General features: G+C 41.0%; 1 protein-coding gene across 2 annotated transcripts in view; it reads left to right on the plus strand.

The window, feature by feature from the left end:
- Nucleotides 1–3,270: 3,270 nt before the first annotated feature.
- The window catches only part of LOC104126553 (rap1 GTPase-activating protein 1), a 41,741-nt gene continuing 29,861 nt past the window's right edge, over nucleotides 3,271–15,150 (plus strand). For both annotated transcript variants that reach the window (XR_004842057.1, XM_035894556.1), the window contains exons 1-5: nucleotides 3,271–3,346; nucleotides 3,782–3,817; nucleotides 9,392–9,439; nucleotides 10,560–10,598; nucleotides 10,697–10,888. Coding sequence is in view for 1 of the 2 variants with exons in the window: in XM_035894556.1 (XP_035750449.1) it covers nucleotides 3,800–3,817; nucleotides 9,392–9,439; nucleotides 10,560–10,598; nucleotides 10,697–10,888 (297 nt within the window). In the remaining variant the exon portion in view is untranslated. The remainder of the gene's footprint in view (nucleotides 3,347–3,781; nucleotides 3,818–9,391; nucleotides 9,440–10,559; nucleotides 10,599–10,696; nucleotides 10,889–15,150) is intronic.

Raw genomic sequence — 15,150 nt, forward strand, 5'->3', positions numbered from 1 at the left:
CTTCCTTTTCCTAGCAATTCCTTCTTGGCAGTTCCTTTTCCTGAATTTTGTGTGAGCAAAATTCAAAGCCGTGGTGTGGTTTGCTACGTGTACTGGTAGAGTAAGGCTATTCGTGTCGTGTTTCTAGCTGTCTTCACTGAACACCTAAAAATCTTACTTGGTGGAGCAAATATGCCTCTCAAAGGGAGAAACAAGGGAGTGAAAGAGCAGAAGCTGTGGCTCAAGGGAAGTGGTTGCCCAGAATTTTCCTTATGAGTGCTTCAGGCCTGTTCTTGTTTTGTATTACCTTCAGTTCTTCTGAATTGCCTGTCCCTTCTACTGAGCGGTTTCAAAAAGATATCACCATGTCATTGCAAGGATCACTCATCAGGCTGGGAAGCCAGTTATTACACTGACTGTCATTTTATAATTAACTGAAAATCGTGCTGTATTGTTTCTCCTACTGGAAGGCTTCCAGACGAGCAAAGGTTTTTACAGTAGCTGTGCACCTGCTTCCCTGTGAACTTTCAGGAAAATAGTTGTCTGAGAATTTGGGATTGTCTCTTCAGAGCGCAACAAATCCCCTTTACCTCTGGAATACTTACGAAAGGTGGATGAAAGGATGTATGAAATCTGTCAAGGCCAATTTGTGTTTTTCTCAGAACAAATATTTGGATTGAATATTGGTTATTGAACTGGCTCAGCTATAGCAGGTGGGAATGATTTTGAGGAAGGTGTTTAGAGAGATCCCAGGACTGAAATAGCAGAGGATGCTGCCAGATGGGAATACAGGATGTGAGCAGAGTTTGTGTGGAGACAGTGGCTTTAGAAATCTGCAGAGGTGCTTCTTGCACCATTTCAGAATTGAGAGTGGAGTCCTTAGCAGTGGATCAGCAGTGCCTACTTCTAGTTTGGCTGCCTGCTTGAAATTAATTCACTGGTTACTGTCACTGGTAAAATCCTAGTTTAGTCTTTAGCACTTTCTAGGCCCCCTGTTTCCCCTTGTTGCCATTCTCTAAAAATAAAGCTTCAGCAAGTATACATATTCCTCTCCCAGTCTGCAGAATTGCTTTTCTTTTTCAGAAGGGTGATATTCTGCTTTTCTATGGTCAAAGAGTTTGAAGTTCCAGTTTGAAAAGTGTGTTCCCTGTCTATAAATAAAGTTTAGTGCTTTTCATTCCAGAAGTTCAAAATTCACAAGTGGACTTTCAAGCAATAGTTACAATGACCCCATATTTTTGTGACGCTTTGTAAAAGATAACATAAAATCATTCTCCTGGGTTTTAAAGTCCATCAGCATACTCCTAATCTGGGATAATTACAGAATTGAGAGCATCTATGATAAGACTGATGATTTTGGCATCTTCTGGAGTGATTTTGACAGTAGAACTGTAGTAGGATTGAATGGTAAGGAGCAGGTGCTGCATCAAGTGCTCAAGTTAGTCCAAAGTGTAGAGATGGATTTATGGTGAGAGAACAGGGGCGGGACTGGCCACACTGACCTCATGTAGGAGCTGCCAGTTTTCCATGGTGCAGGTCTGTATTTTACTCTCTACTGAACTCATCAGGATTCAAACCAGTGACAGCAGAAGAAAAACACTATAGCGTGCAACAAGGCCCCCGGGCATCCAGTTGTGTGGAAGTTCTGCTATTGCACTTCTCTGGAGATTGCTAGTTTCTGAAAATGAGACTTTATCAAATTCAGCTCTTACTTTTTAGGGCTCACAGAAGAGAAACTTAGCTTTCTAAAATAAAAAATAAAAATCTTTCATGTAGTGCCTTGGACATAAATTTTGTTAGTCCCAAACATGCTTCAAGTAAACGAATAAAGTAAGTCAAGCATGTGTTGGCATAATATTAATATTCATTTAAAATACATCTGCCATCTAACTATTCCAATATTTATGTGAGGATGTCAAGACTAACTCCTACATCTTCCCTCCCATATACATTATGGATTTAATCTTTAGATGCATTACACAGATCTCTCTCGTCTGAGTTTTAGGAGAAAATTGTGGGGTGGAAGCATTGTGTTACTTTGTGTACATCAGCCTATGTACAAGTTACATGATACTGTTGGGCTACCCAAATAAATTGTGAATTGTCAGAGAATTGGTGGGCATAGAGACTCTTGGAGCTTGTCATAGAGTGTAGCTTCATGATTACAGAAATATGTTATATACTTCCATGCAACAGGGAGCGTAGCTACTGGGTTCAAAGCAAGAGTCTGTGTGCCTTCAGATACTGATCTCTTAGCATGGAAACAGTAGGAGTCATGCATCTAACAGCTAGAGGATAATAATTCATGTTTGCATTATATGACCACATAACAAACAATTTATGATTGCGTTACAGAGTGGATGAGCCTTGTCTCTTCTGTTACAAATTTGTGCTTTGTTCCCAGCCTCACCTATGTGACCTTCACAATGACTTGAACCCCAGTTCTGACTGCTAGTAAAAGAGCATGGGAAGTTTATTAGCTAACAGCAGGAGAGCTGCAGCTAGCAGTGAGACTGTCCATAGTGCAATGGGCAATGCAAGATGCGTCTTTTAAACTACAGTGTATTGTTCATGGTTTTTTGTTTTCTATGAAATCAAATAAGTGCAGCTGCTATTTGTGTACACTGCTGCTCCAGCAGGGGCCAAAATAATAATAATAATAATAATAATAAATATATATTTTTTCAATAGAAGAAATGCAGACAGAAGCCCATCTAATGTGCGCACTGGCTTTACCAGCAGTGGTAACACAGAACCATGCCTGCATCTCTCCTGCAGGGTGTATCAGTTCTGTTCTGGCACCATCTCTGTTAGGTTCCTGTCTTGGAGACTAACACCCAGGCTGTGGCAACTGGGCCTGTCCTTTAGGTGCTGATTTCAGTGATATTTTGTAACTTTCAGCTCTTCTAATATGGTTCAATTTTGGGATCTGATCCCAAAGCTTCCTGTGAGACCTGTCTTTGTTCTGCTGCAAGTCTATGACAGAGGAGGAACTTGGCAAAAAAGGTCGGCACTTACACAAGAGTGTGTGTGTACAGAGACAGAGCAGTCAGGGCCAGAAGACTTTTGCTGTTATATTTGGGTTGTTTGCAGATGGCAAATGGTAAGGGAAGACAGTTCAGGGAATCTCACAGGAAATCACAGCTTCCTCATAGGAAAGAAATGGCCTGAGGAGAGGAAGACTAAGCAGAAGGCAAAGGAGGTGCTGGAGGCAAGCACTGGCATCTTGAGTTCTCCCAAGAGGTAGATAGAAGTTTTTCTTTACACCCCCCCCAGGTCTGAAGAGGGGGTGTGCTGCTTCAGTGATGTTATAGACTCTCCCACTCAAGGCTTTCCATGTGCTCTCGCTCCTGTTGTCCCCAACAAGGTAAAGGCAGTCCACATTCCTCTGGCTCAGGGTTGGAATGTGCCTTGAACTGAGCAGAGGTGACTGAAAGCAACCTCGTGTGCATGCATGTGTTGTAGTTGCCCACTTCTATGAGAATCCTAAACTTGTTAATTTAATAATTTCTTATGCTATACTGTATCAAGTCTGTAGTCTGACCCATTGAAAGAGATAAATTCCTGGTACCTGTTCAGGTCAAGCTTTTGCAACAAAAGCTGAAGACACTTTGGCTGGTTGTACTGTCTGTGCTATCAGTTAAAGAAGAACAATGCCATCTTGTCTTCAGTGAGGAAGTAGTTTCTGTGCCAAAACATGGAAGGACCTGTTGGCTTCTTCAGTATCTGGGATACCACAGAAGATAACGTTAGTTTCTGCAAATGTTAAATTCTTTTCCCTGTTTTCTTTTCCTTTTCACAGCCTGTGGACTTGTTTGAGATGATTGAAAAAATGCAGGTAAGGAGAAGTTATTCTGTCAAACTTTGGGATCTTTTGATTTTTTTTTATAGTGAAACAGATAATCAGCTGCTATTTGTCTTGTCACTTCACTCCTAATAACCTTTAATTTGGGCTTGCAGAATATTTAGCTCCCATACCTACTCTTAAGTGGAGTTTCAAAAGCATTTTTCTGTGTTCATTTTCCAGCCAGCATGATGGAAGGAATAGACACAAATTATTATAATTCTGTCTGTTCTTTGCAGAGTGTTATTCTGAGAGAAAATCAAAGTTGCATTAAGTTATCTCTGGCATCTTCAAGAAACTTTGTTTCTGCTGGGTAGCAGCTGCTAATGACAGGTGATGTTAACATAACTGCATTTAGCAAAGTCAAAGAGTTTAATGAATAACTACTGTTAGGCCCCATCTTTAACTTGCACGAGAAAGAAGGACTTTGGCTTAATTATCTTATGAAAATACTTGGATTTAGTTGCATATATTACATAATAAATTAGAGTAAAAGGGAAGAAAAACAACCCTGCCCTACCAAATAAAGAGATCGTAATATAATAATGCTATATATGTTATATATCTAATAACAAAATCTTGAAAACAAAATTTTTCAGATGATCTGTTCTCAGAGCATCCTTACAGAGTACCAATGTTTTCTCTCAGTGGTACACCTTCTTTAAAATGCTGTGGTGAACTTTGACCTAACGTAGCACATAACATGGCATATAGTGCCTGCCTTTTGTTATGGGCAGGAATTAAACTCATGAGAAACAATTAATTTCTTTTCTGGAATTTGGGTGATAAAATTATGGATATGAGGAAAATGCAAGACTTTGGGACTATAAAGGTGAGGAGGTGGAAGGTAGCAGCAAAACGCTGAGTACAGAGTTATGAGGCTGAAGTTATTTGGCAGACTAGAAAGGAGAAGTGGGGGAAGGAGGAGATGAAGGTATATCTTCTCTATATTCATGTGCGGACAGACCTTGAAACCACTGTACTGACACCCAAACTATATTTGGGATATATGCCCAGTGCTTTGGAACAGCAAGCTCTGTAAGTGTGCCTGGCTCATTTAACACTATGCTAGAAATGAGCGTGCAGAGCTTCTTGTTCAGTTCAAGCACATGTTGAAAGCTATGACGATCCTTTCCAGGCCTTTTGAAATCTGTATAAGGAAGAATCGCTATCAGATGTCCCTTACTGGAAGACTGTGTTGCTTAAGATTCTCAGTGTTTCTCAGCTCCCAGTTTGCTATAAGCAAACTGTCTGTCACTGGACTTGGACCTTTTTAGTTAGAGATATAACAGAGAGAGCTGATGAGAATTTCCAACAATTGCAGACCACCTAATTTTGCATCTGTATTAGTTTCTTGGCTGCCCATTGTTAAGACTGTGTAGTGGTATGGTTTTTTTTGGTTTTTTTGTTTTTTTAATTAAGCTTGTCACCTGACTTGCACTAGGAGAAATAACTGCTGCTTAAGTATGACAGCAGTTTTTTGAAAGAATGAAAGAGAGGTGTTTTCCAAAAGAAAAAACTCCCCCTTCGATATTTCTTTTTATTATTTGTTGTGATCTTTCTTTATATTTTTACTAATTCTTTATTTATTCTTTTTTTTGTTTGTTTTTGCTTTTCCCTTTCCTTCCATTTGACTTTGGCTATCCTTTAGATTTATTGAATTATTCTTGAAAATTGAATCTGGGATTTTCATTATCAGTCAGGTGAGTAAAAGCTGAAATAGGAGACTTGGACATTTATCCTGTAAAACAACAACAAAGCCACAGGATAGAATTAGTTTTTGAGTACTTTAACGATCGGATTGGAGCATAATTGTTTGACTGAAAATTAACATAGCTATGTCACACTATGTGTGATGAATTAGCAGGTGCTCTCTGTTTAAACTGAAACCTGTCCCCGAGATCTGGGAATGAAGTTTGCCTTTTTTTTTTTTTTTTTTTTTTCCCAATCGTAATCATCATTACTTGACGTAAATGGGCTATGGGCCACGTTGTTCTATGTGTACAGGTATAGTAAAGACTTTGTTCAGGACACTTAGGAATACATTGTTCCTAGATTGCTGTGCAGCACAAGCAGTTGAATAGCAAGCAGATCTTATGTCAGCCAATAAACCCAGATGCTTTGGGTCTAGGCATACTTGCATAACCAACCCCACTTCATTTACCTGCTTTTGTCTTTTATGGTGTGATGTTTACTACCTCTATTCTGCATTTGTACAGCTTCAACATGTCCTTCAGTCTTATTTTCTCACAACTACCTTCATGTTTTTTTTTCCTGTGTCCCCTTTTATATCTGAGCTGTCTGTTTTGAACAAGTCCCCTCAAGGCACCAAAAACCCCATAAAAAACATGTGTTATCATAGCATTGTTATGCCATGTTGGACCCAGCTGTGGGTCTGGATGGCTTTTTCCTCTGCTGTCCATTGTTTCATCCTGCTCAGGCCAGGTGTTTCCCCTGTACAAGACCCTGGGGATATCAGATTCCCAGACTGATGCTGTCTCCAGTAAGCTACCCAGGGAGAGAGTGAGGGAAAGCCTTTCTTTAAAGGAAGTGCTGCAAGCCAAACTGGACCAAACCAGAAGGGTGTCTTAACAGGTGGCTGAGACTGCTACAGTTTATGCCTCTCCCTTTTGAGGAATGGCAGTGATCATCAACCAGTTGCTTTGACACTTCAACAGCTTATGCTGTAAGTTCCCTGCAGTCCTGGTTGCTCGCAAAAATAAAGCTTTGGACTATACTGCCCAGGGCTCCGTTAGATCTTTGCTAGCATCTTAAGCTTCACCCTAGAGGAGAGGTTGGTATATTTAGGACTATGTCTTCTGCTCCCAGGCTACAAGGAGCTCCTTTAGGGGTGCGGAGTCATGGAATGTGCCAGCACATTCCTTTGCTCTTTTTAGAGGCTCTGCTACAAGCAGCAGCTCCTTTACAGCAGCCCAGGAAGTTTTCCCTTAGGCCTCTCTGAGATACTGGTCTTCTACCAAGACCCCCTTTGAAACTGGAAACTTTTTGCAGTTATCAGATCTGCCAAAAATGCCAAGGAAGGGCAAAACTCCAGTTTCCCGACCTCCATTTCTGTGTGCAGAAATCCCCCGATGCATAGCAAGTTTGTCCCAGTACTTTCCACAGTCTGTTCCGGAAGGCTGGGGCTGCTTTGTACTTGCATGTGTCTCCTGTCTCAATCCTATTTTGATAGAGCATAGGACTTTCTTGCCCCAAAGAACTGTTCCCAAGATCGCTGTTTCAGAACCTAGCCTTCCTCATGAGCCCCAACACACTAGGCTGGCAAATGAAACTCCAGATCACATCAATATTTGTACTTATATTTCATGCATTCCACTTTCTCAGCTTTATGACTTCCCCAAATGTGAAATGGTTAGTACTGTCTCTGCAAAGGTAAAGATCAATTGTCATCCTCTGTTTCATCTCAATTTCACAACCTGCCACATCCTGGTAATTTGTTGTTCATTTTGTCAGTGCTGCCTAGTGACACTGCAATTGGAAACAGATCTTCTGATGTTTCCATATGAAGAATAGTTCTAAGCTGGTATTTGCTTAGGCTCTGTTGAAAATACAAATGAAAACAAATCTTTTTTTTTTTTGACATAACTCTCTCTGTCAGCTTTTATAGTTTGATCCTGTGTCACCCTGTAGACATTTTGACAAGCTGCTTTCTCCTAATACAGTTAAGGAAGATAAATTTTATGCTCTTATTATGTTATTTGCAGATTGTTCCTCACTTGCTTTACTGTGTTCCTGTATTTCACCAACTAAAATCTGTTGTTATTGCTATTTTTTTTCTGTTTGAACTCAACTTCAGACTTATGAAGAATGCCCTTGTGCATTTACTACTAGTCTCCCTTACCCTGGAGTTTAGCTGTACTGGTTTACTTCTGGTGTTTCTAAGAGTTTTTTGAAGGTGTTATGCATTTTTTGTGAGCTCAAGGTCTGACTCCTCATCATTTCATGAAGGTTTAGGTTTTCTTACAGCTCATTTTTAGGTTATTTTAATAAGCTTCCTCATTTTTCTATAACCACATTTTTATGTGTAATGGATGTCTTTTTTTTTTTTTTTTTTTCCCATTTTTATTTTGTTGCTCCTGCAAGGAGCATGCTGATCATTATTAATTCTCACTCTAATGTTGCTGTTGACCAATATTAATGTTATTGCTATACTAGAGTTTTTTCAACCTATATGGCTGGAGCATTGGCCCCAAACTTTTGATCGTTAGCCTCTTGCATCTCCACTGCAGAGCTCCACTCAGCTGTACATATTTCTACCAGTGGCTAGTTTACAAGCTAGTTGCACTGTAGAATACTTGCATAGACATAGCTGTTATAAATCGGATCCTGCTTATTTTCAGAGCAAAGTTGAGAGCTGCTTATTCTGTCTGGAATTCCAGACTCCATTAAGCAGTCACTGATAGTGTATAAAAATGTAGCCTCAGCATCATGTTCCGGTACGAGAGTTACAATATTTAGGTGGCAGTAGTTGAATACTCTGGTATTTTGTATAAGAGAAAGCTACAACTTAAATCCTGGTCTTCAGCTTCCTATCTGACAATGCAAATTTTGCCTCTTACTCTTCTGGCCCTATTGATGCCCACTTAGACTATGGTCATCATTTTACAGGAGCCTGTTGGCCCCCATATCTTTTTGGCTTCTTTCATTCTGGGCCTCTGCTCAGTCTGTGTTGGAGCTGTTCTCAGTAAAATTTTCCTATTCCTGTGTGCTTCTGCAGGAGAAGTGCAGTGGAAGTGAGCTAGTCTTGCCATGGTGAGAAGGCAAGAGGATGGAATAGCCTTAAGAAAGAGAATCAAGTCTGGATGCCAGCTGCTAATTCAGGAAGAAACTAGGCATCTAGTAGTCTTTTGCCCTGCCATTCCAAGCCATTTCACAGTAATGGTGCCTAGCAAAGCAGATGTGTGGGGCTTGCTATGCGTCTCCTTGCTGCTTGCAGGAGTCTGTTTGCACTAGTCGGGTGTATGGATGGGGAGCAGCTCTGATTTTCTGTCTTACCTCCAGGAAACAGAGTTGTTCCCTTATGTGGATGGAAGCAAGGCACATAAGCTGCTTAAAAGTCTTCTTGCCTAGCCCTAATCCTGAAACCAAATGTTTGTTACTTTTCTTAACCATACTCTGAGGTTCTCAATGCTCTTCCTGACATTGTGTGCAAGGGAGAGGGAAGAGTAGAACAGGAACGAATGGTCTGAAATACTGTTCTTTTGTGTTCTGTCTTTACCTTTTCCTTTTTTCATTGCTTGGGATAGGAAGTAAAGTAGCTAGAAGAGATTGGAGAATTAAATAAGAAAATCAGTTTGGGAGATTGCTTTTGATTTCTGCCAGATTTCTGCTTTTTAACAGCTGTAAGTGGGTTTTAATGCCAAACTAGGGGACTGGCCAAGTTCTAGCTTTACTCTTTCTGTTTATTCCAAACTTCCAAACTTGCATAAAATAGATTACAGGGAGTGACAAAATACGCATATTGGAGATACAGAGAAGGACACAGAGGGTAAGTCAAACAGAGACACTAAAACATAGGATTCACTGTCTGTGACTTTCTGTTTCCAGGGCAGTCGTCTGGACGAACAAAGATGTTCCCTTCCAGCTCCTCTCAAGGTCAGGCCAAGTTGTTGTTGCCTCCTAAGTTGCTGAGAATGGTAGATAATAAAACTGACCTGGCTTGCAGTGTATTTTCATCTTGGAATGAACAGGGAGCCTACGAACAGCCCAAGATATGCTTGTCTTTTTTTATTTTTTTTTTTTAATTTGCTGCACAAAAGCATGAAACTATGCAGCTGAAACAGAATCAATACTTCCCTTTTTCAAATTTAAGTGGTTCCAATAAGCTTTCAATATTACTAACAATCTTAGTTTTGACTAAATAATTTCTTAAATTTTATTCAATTAAGAGCTATAATAATATTTATGAAAGCACATTGCATTTATTTCAGTAGTCTGCTTGAGGACTCAGATACTACTAGAAAACTGGTCTGTTTTCCTCAATATTGGGCCAATAAGAACGGATTCCTATCTTTAAGTTCTCAACTCTTTCTCTCCATTCTTTCAGTCTCAGTTCAGGCACAGTAACCTTAAAATCAGCCTTCACCTTGAATTCAATCTTGGAATAACCTTAAAAAAAAAAACCAACAACCAAAAAAAACCCAAACCCCACATAGAGAATTGGTATAGCTCAATTCTGACAGAGATAGTTGGTGCTCTTTTTGGTGATGGAAGGGGCACCCAGCTGGCATAAAATTACTAAGATAGTCCTCCTATTCTTGCAGTCATGTCTCAGCACTGCTCAGTTGTGTACCACAGGTCTAGCTATGGACGTGACACAGCCTTGATCTCACTGTAAATACGGTACTATTTCTATCATCCCTACTGTCATCTCTGCAGCTGTCTAACGTTGTGTGGAAGGAAAGGAGAGAGGCTGTCACTCCTAACCTGATACAATTTACCTATAGTTTGACTACCTCCTCATTTTGCATGCCTGTATTCTGTGGAGTTTCAAGGAGGAAGGTGGGCGAAATCTGACTTGTAAATTTATTGTTCTCAAAGTTCTATATTATAATGCTGAGACTTGGGAAATGGATTCTAATCTTTAATCCTAAAGTAAAAGTCTAAAGATGGAGTAGGGCAGAGTGGAAGCTGAGGGCACAGTTTCCACCATTGTGAGAGCACGACACTTTAAACGATGTCACTTTTTTTTGCTAATGGTCTCTTCTGATTTCAGACAGAAGAGGAGTATATTCCTTACCCCAGCATCCACGAGGTGAGTTAGTACTGCTCTCCTCTGTTTTTTCTTGGACTTCACTGGCCTTTCAGCTTATTGGCCTTTCAAGCTTTCATTTCTGTGTCCTTCTGAAATAGGTATTACAGAAAGGGTGGCCATATCCTCTCATTATCTTACCCCAGTTTGGGGGCTACTGGATTGAAGGGACCAGCCACAACCTCTCCAGTCTGAGTCCCGCTCTGTCTGACGTACCCTTTCCCTGGAGTGGTAAAGTGAAACTGGAGAGTGACCCTACAGCCAAGCTGTACCGCAAACATTTTCTGGGGAAGGTAAGGGTGATCTTCAGAACCTTCTCTGCCCACCCAGCCTCCAGGCTGAAATGTATCTTGGTCTTTTCCTGACGGACTTAGAAGTAACTGCACAACCACTCCATTTAAATTCCTCATGATGCCTTGAACTAATGCAATTAAGGTACATACTACCGTATGGTTAGTAGTATATTGTATATGACTGGAGCACAAGTCATACGAGGAACGGCTGAGGGAACTGGGGTTGTTTAGTCTGGAGAAGAGGAGGCTGAGGGGAGACCTGATCGCCCTCTACAGCTACCTGAAAGGAGGCTGTAGGGAGGTGGGGGTCGGCCTCTTCTCCCTGGTAACAGATGATAGGACGAGGGGGAATGGTTTGAAGCTGCGCCAGGGCAGGTTTAGGTTAGATATTAGGAAAAACTTCTTCACTGAAAGGGTTGTCAGGCTCTGGAATGGGCTGCCCAGGGAGGTGGTCGAGTCCCCATCCTTGGAGGTATTTAAAAGAAGGATAGATGAGGTGCTTAGGGATATGGTTTAGTGGTGGGATGGCAGGGTTAGGTTAACGGTTGGACTCGATGATCTTAAAGGTCTTTTCCAACCAAAGCGATTCTATGATTCTATGATTCTATATTAGGTTGGTCCTGTTCCCTTGTGATATGTGCATTACCCTGTGCATTAACAGAAGAGAAAGGTTTGCACAGAAAATACTTGCGTTGGTTAAGAAGCTCTTTTGAGGCTCCTGGACAGATACCAACCTTGGGATGACAAGGGGGAAAAAAGTGTAATAATATTGGAAATTGAGATGGTATTATTTTTAGAGAGGACAGTGCAAGCCCCTCAGTAGTAAGAAAAATGCTCCATTTTCCTCGGTGTGGATAAGTAGCAAGTATGTGGCACTTAGGGACATGGTTTAGTGGTGGACTTGGCAGTGTTAGGTTAATGGTTGGACTTGATCTTAAAGGTCTTTTCCAACCTAAACAATTCTATGGTCACCACAGAATGTATATGAAGAAACCGGTCAATATATTTTATAGCTATTCAATTTAAGTGAGTTTGGTGCTAAGTGTTGCCTGACTTCAAAAATTTCAGTCTGACGGACAGGGAGACACAGCTTGGCCTCATTTGAGTGGGTGTTTGTTGGCTGGCCGTTAAGGTCTGTCTGGGTTGGCCTGTTTTGATTGATTCCCAGACTGGATCTCAGGATGGTATTATCCATCAAGAACAAGTGAGAACAAATCCATGATCTTCTCTGATACTGAGTTAATGGCATAAGGTGATAACAAAGTCTGACAGGTATACTCATGCTGCATCTTATTTGGTGGTCTCCCTCTGCGACTGCTTAATAAGTTCAAAACCAGGAAGACGTGGAGCTTTGGGCAGTGCTGGCGACCTGTTCTGCAGTATTTGGATTTGTCTGAATGATCTTGTGTAATATGCGACACTAGAATATTAATATAACTTATACGTAAAGTACCCTTCGTGGCGGCTTCCTCTCTAGACTGACAGATCTGCTGTACAATCTATTGTTAATGGACATTTATCTGGTGACATTCTGGAAGCCTTCACTATGCCAACTGCTATTATTTTTCTGTCATGGTAAATTTAGCGTTGTGCTTGAAGGTTTCCAGAGCCAGCTAGGACGAGAGGCAAAATTGGATATGATTTTTCTCAGTGTGATTGTAGGGTTCACTGCTGACCTGATATCACAGAATCACAGAATGGTTGAGGTTGGAAGGGACTTCTGGAGCTCATCTTGTCCATACCCCTGCTCAAGCAGGGCCATATCATCATTGTTCCTTCCAAGGGAGATCCAGGAATTCCCATACCATCGGACTCTATACATTTGCAAAGTACCCAACCATCAGTGCTTCAGTACAACAGAAAAACTACTCTCGCCTCTACTCTTTCTTTTTAACGGTGTTCAGTGTTTTATTCTTTGTCTTAATTGACATGAATCTGTGTCTGTGTTCCATTAAACATGCAAATTTTTGAGCAAGCCAGTGTCATAAAAGAACAACATGAACAGGACTCTTGCCATGGAAAACTCTGACCATGGGTAGAAAACTTTACCCATGTCTTTACCCATGGTTTAAAGGCTTAGGTAAGGAGAGAGCTCAGAGCTTTTCAACAGGAAAAGTATTTCTTCAGTTCAAAGTTGAGAGATCAGTGATTTTGATTCTGTGTGGATTGGGTCATTTTCTTGCTGATAACATGGGAAGTTTATTTCAGAAACGTAAAGAAAGGTCTTTTGCGTGCTTTGAATAACTGTGAACAATTCTTAGCTGAAGAAGAGTCCATAAGCATCATGTGATGGGAGAGGCATAGCCAATGGTTTAGGGAATATCCTTTAAGCAAGATGGGAGATCAGAGTATGTGGGGTACTACGGACTTAATATGCGTGACTGTCTTGTGGGTGTGCATATGCTAGGTCACTCAAACTCAGACAATTCTTTTGACACTTTTTGTAGAACACCTTATAGCAGACCCTATAGAACAACCACAAAAAAAAGTGCTAGGACATACTGAGCCATAGCTCAGTTCCTTTTCTTTGTTTCATGGTTTATATTTTATACGATGATTACACAGGAAGATTCATTTTGCCTGTGGGAAGAAGGCTGTAAAACCTTATGTCTTATACTGTGGGAATTATTAAATGTTTACATTGTTTTTCAAGACTATAATACAGAGAAGTAGCCTGAAGCCAGGAAGGATTTTATATAGGTGTACATTGGAAATGCCAGTCAAAGAATCTTAGAGTGCAGTTTCACAAGCACTTGAAACTGGCAGTGCTGATGAGAGGAGCTTTCTTGCCACACATTCATATGTGGTCATGTATTTCTCCATTATGCTGTCCTTTCCTTGTGCTGGTTAAAGTATTGCTGCTGCAGTGCTGTGAACTGTTGGAAAACTGACTCAGTGGAGTCCTCTTGGTGGAAAGAACCATGCCTTAATTTATTAGTGTGAAATTCTAGCTTAACCTAGGACAAAGAGGTGAAAACTATTTGAAGCAGTGAAAGGACATTTTTATTATGTAATAATATTTTTTGTTATTTTAAAGTCTGTCTAATTTTGTTTCATTACTACAAGTCTATGATTTTAGTAAACGCGTTCTCTGACTTGCTGAGACTGTAGGTCTTCTCATATTGAGGATCATTTTCCTCTGGTATGCAAATACATGTGTTTTGGAGCCTGTTACTGTTTTGCTGTCGTGACAAGCTGATATCAGCCCAAGATTTTTTTTTTTTAATTTTATGGCTTTTTTTTTTTAGTTTTCTCCAAGCAGAGATGCAGGGAGGGCCTGCAAACAGACAACCTATCAGGTATTATTTCAGTACCGCCCCTGCCTTAGTGGTTCTGTCTTCTGCAGTTGCCAACAATGGTAGTAGCTTCTAGGTCCTTGCTGTCATCTGACTGGCAAACACCACCTTACACTTTTACAAAAAGAAAGCTTGCTGGAATAATGATGCTGCCTACTCAGTACTGTAAGTTTATTAATTATTGATCACTGTTGATAGGTTTGGATGTTCATGTATCACTAGCTTCCTGTAGGTCATCACATAAGCATTTGTCTACCAAAGCTGCTTTGTTTCCTTCTTCAGGGATGATATTTTACCAGGTGACCAGAGATTGCCAAGTTTTCTTCAAAGTTAATTTTTTTTTTTTTTATTTTGAGTTGTCTTGAAGGAAGAGATTGGGCTAATGAACCCATTCTGAATCCTGTAAAGATCTTTTAAAGTTCTCTGGCTTCCTATGCTTCTATTGCCGAAAGAACTCATGAAGCGTACCAGGTCCCACGGGGAAGATGTCTTCCCAGCTGCCCTTGCATAACAGATATGCGACTCTGGAAGTCGAGGGCCAGGCAACTGAGGATGGGGATGAAGGCCCACCTAGGGGGTTGGCTAGGGAGAGAAGGTCACCCCATACCTATCAAGACTGACTGTACAAAGAAAAAAAGAAGGGTAGTTGTTGTGGGCGATTCCCTTCTGAAGGGAATGGAAGGGCCGATATGCCGCCCAGACCCATCCCATAGGGAAGTCTGCTGCCTCCCTGGGGCCCACATCAGGGACATTGCCAAGAGACTCCCTGGTCTGGTACGGCCCTCTGACTACTATCCACTATTGATTGTACAGGCAGGCAGCGATGAGATGCCAGAGAGAAGCCCCAAATCGATCAAAGGGGACTTCAGGGCACTAGGGAAAATGGTTGAAGGATCAGGAGCGCAGGTAGTGTTCTCCTCGATCCCATTAGTGTCAGGAGGGAACATGGAAAGGAATAGGAAAACT

This window comes from Egretta garzetta, unplaced genomic scaffold, assembly GCF_000687185.1.
Source record: "Egretta garzetta isolate BGI_Z169 unplaced genomic scaffold, ASM68718v1 scaffold85, whole genome shotgun sequence".
Lineage (NCBI taxonomy): Eukaryota > Metazoa > Chordata > Aves > Pelecaniformes > Ardeidae > Egretta > Egretta garzetta.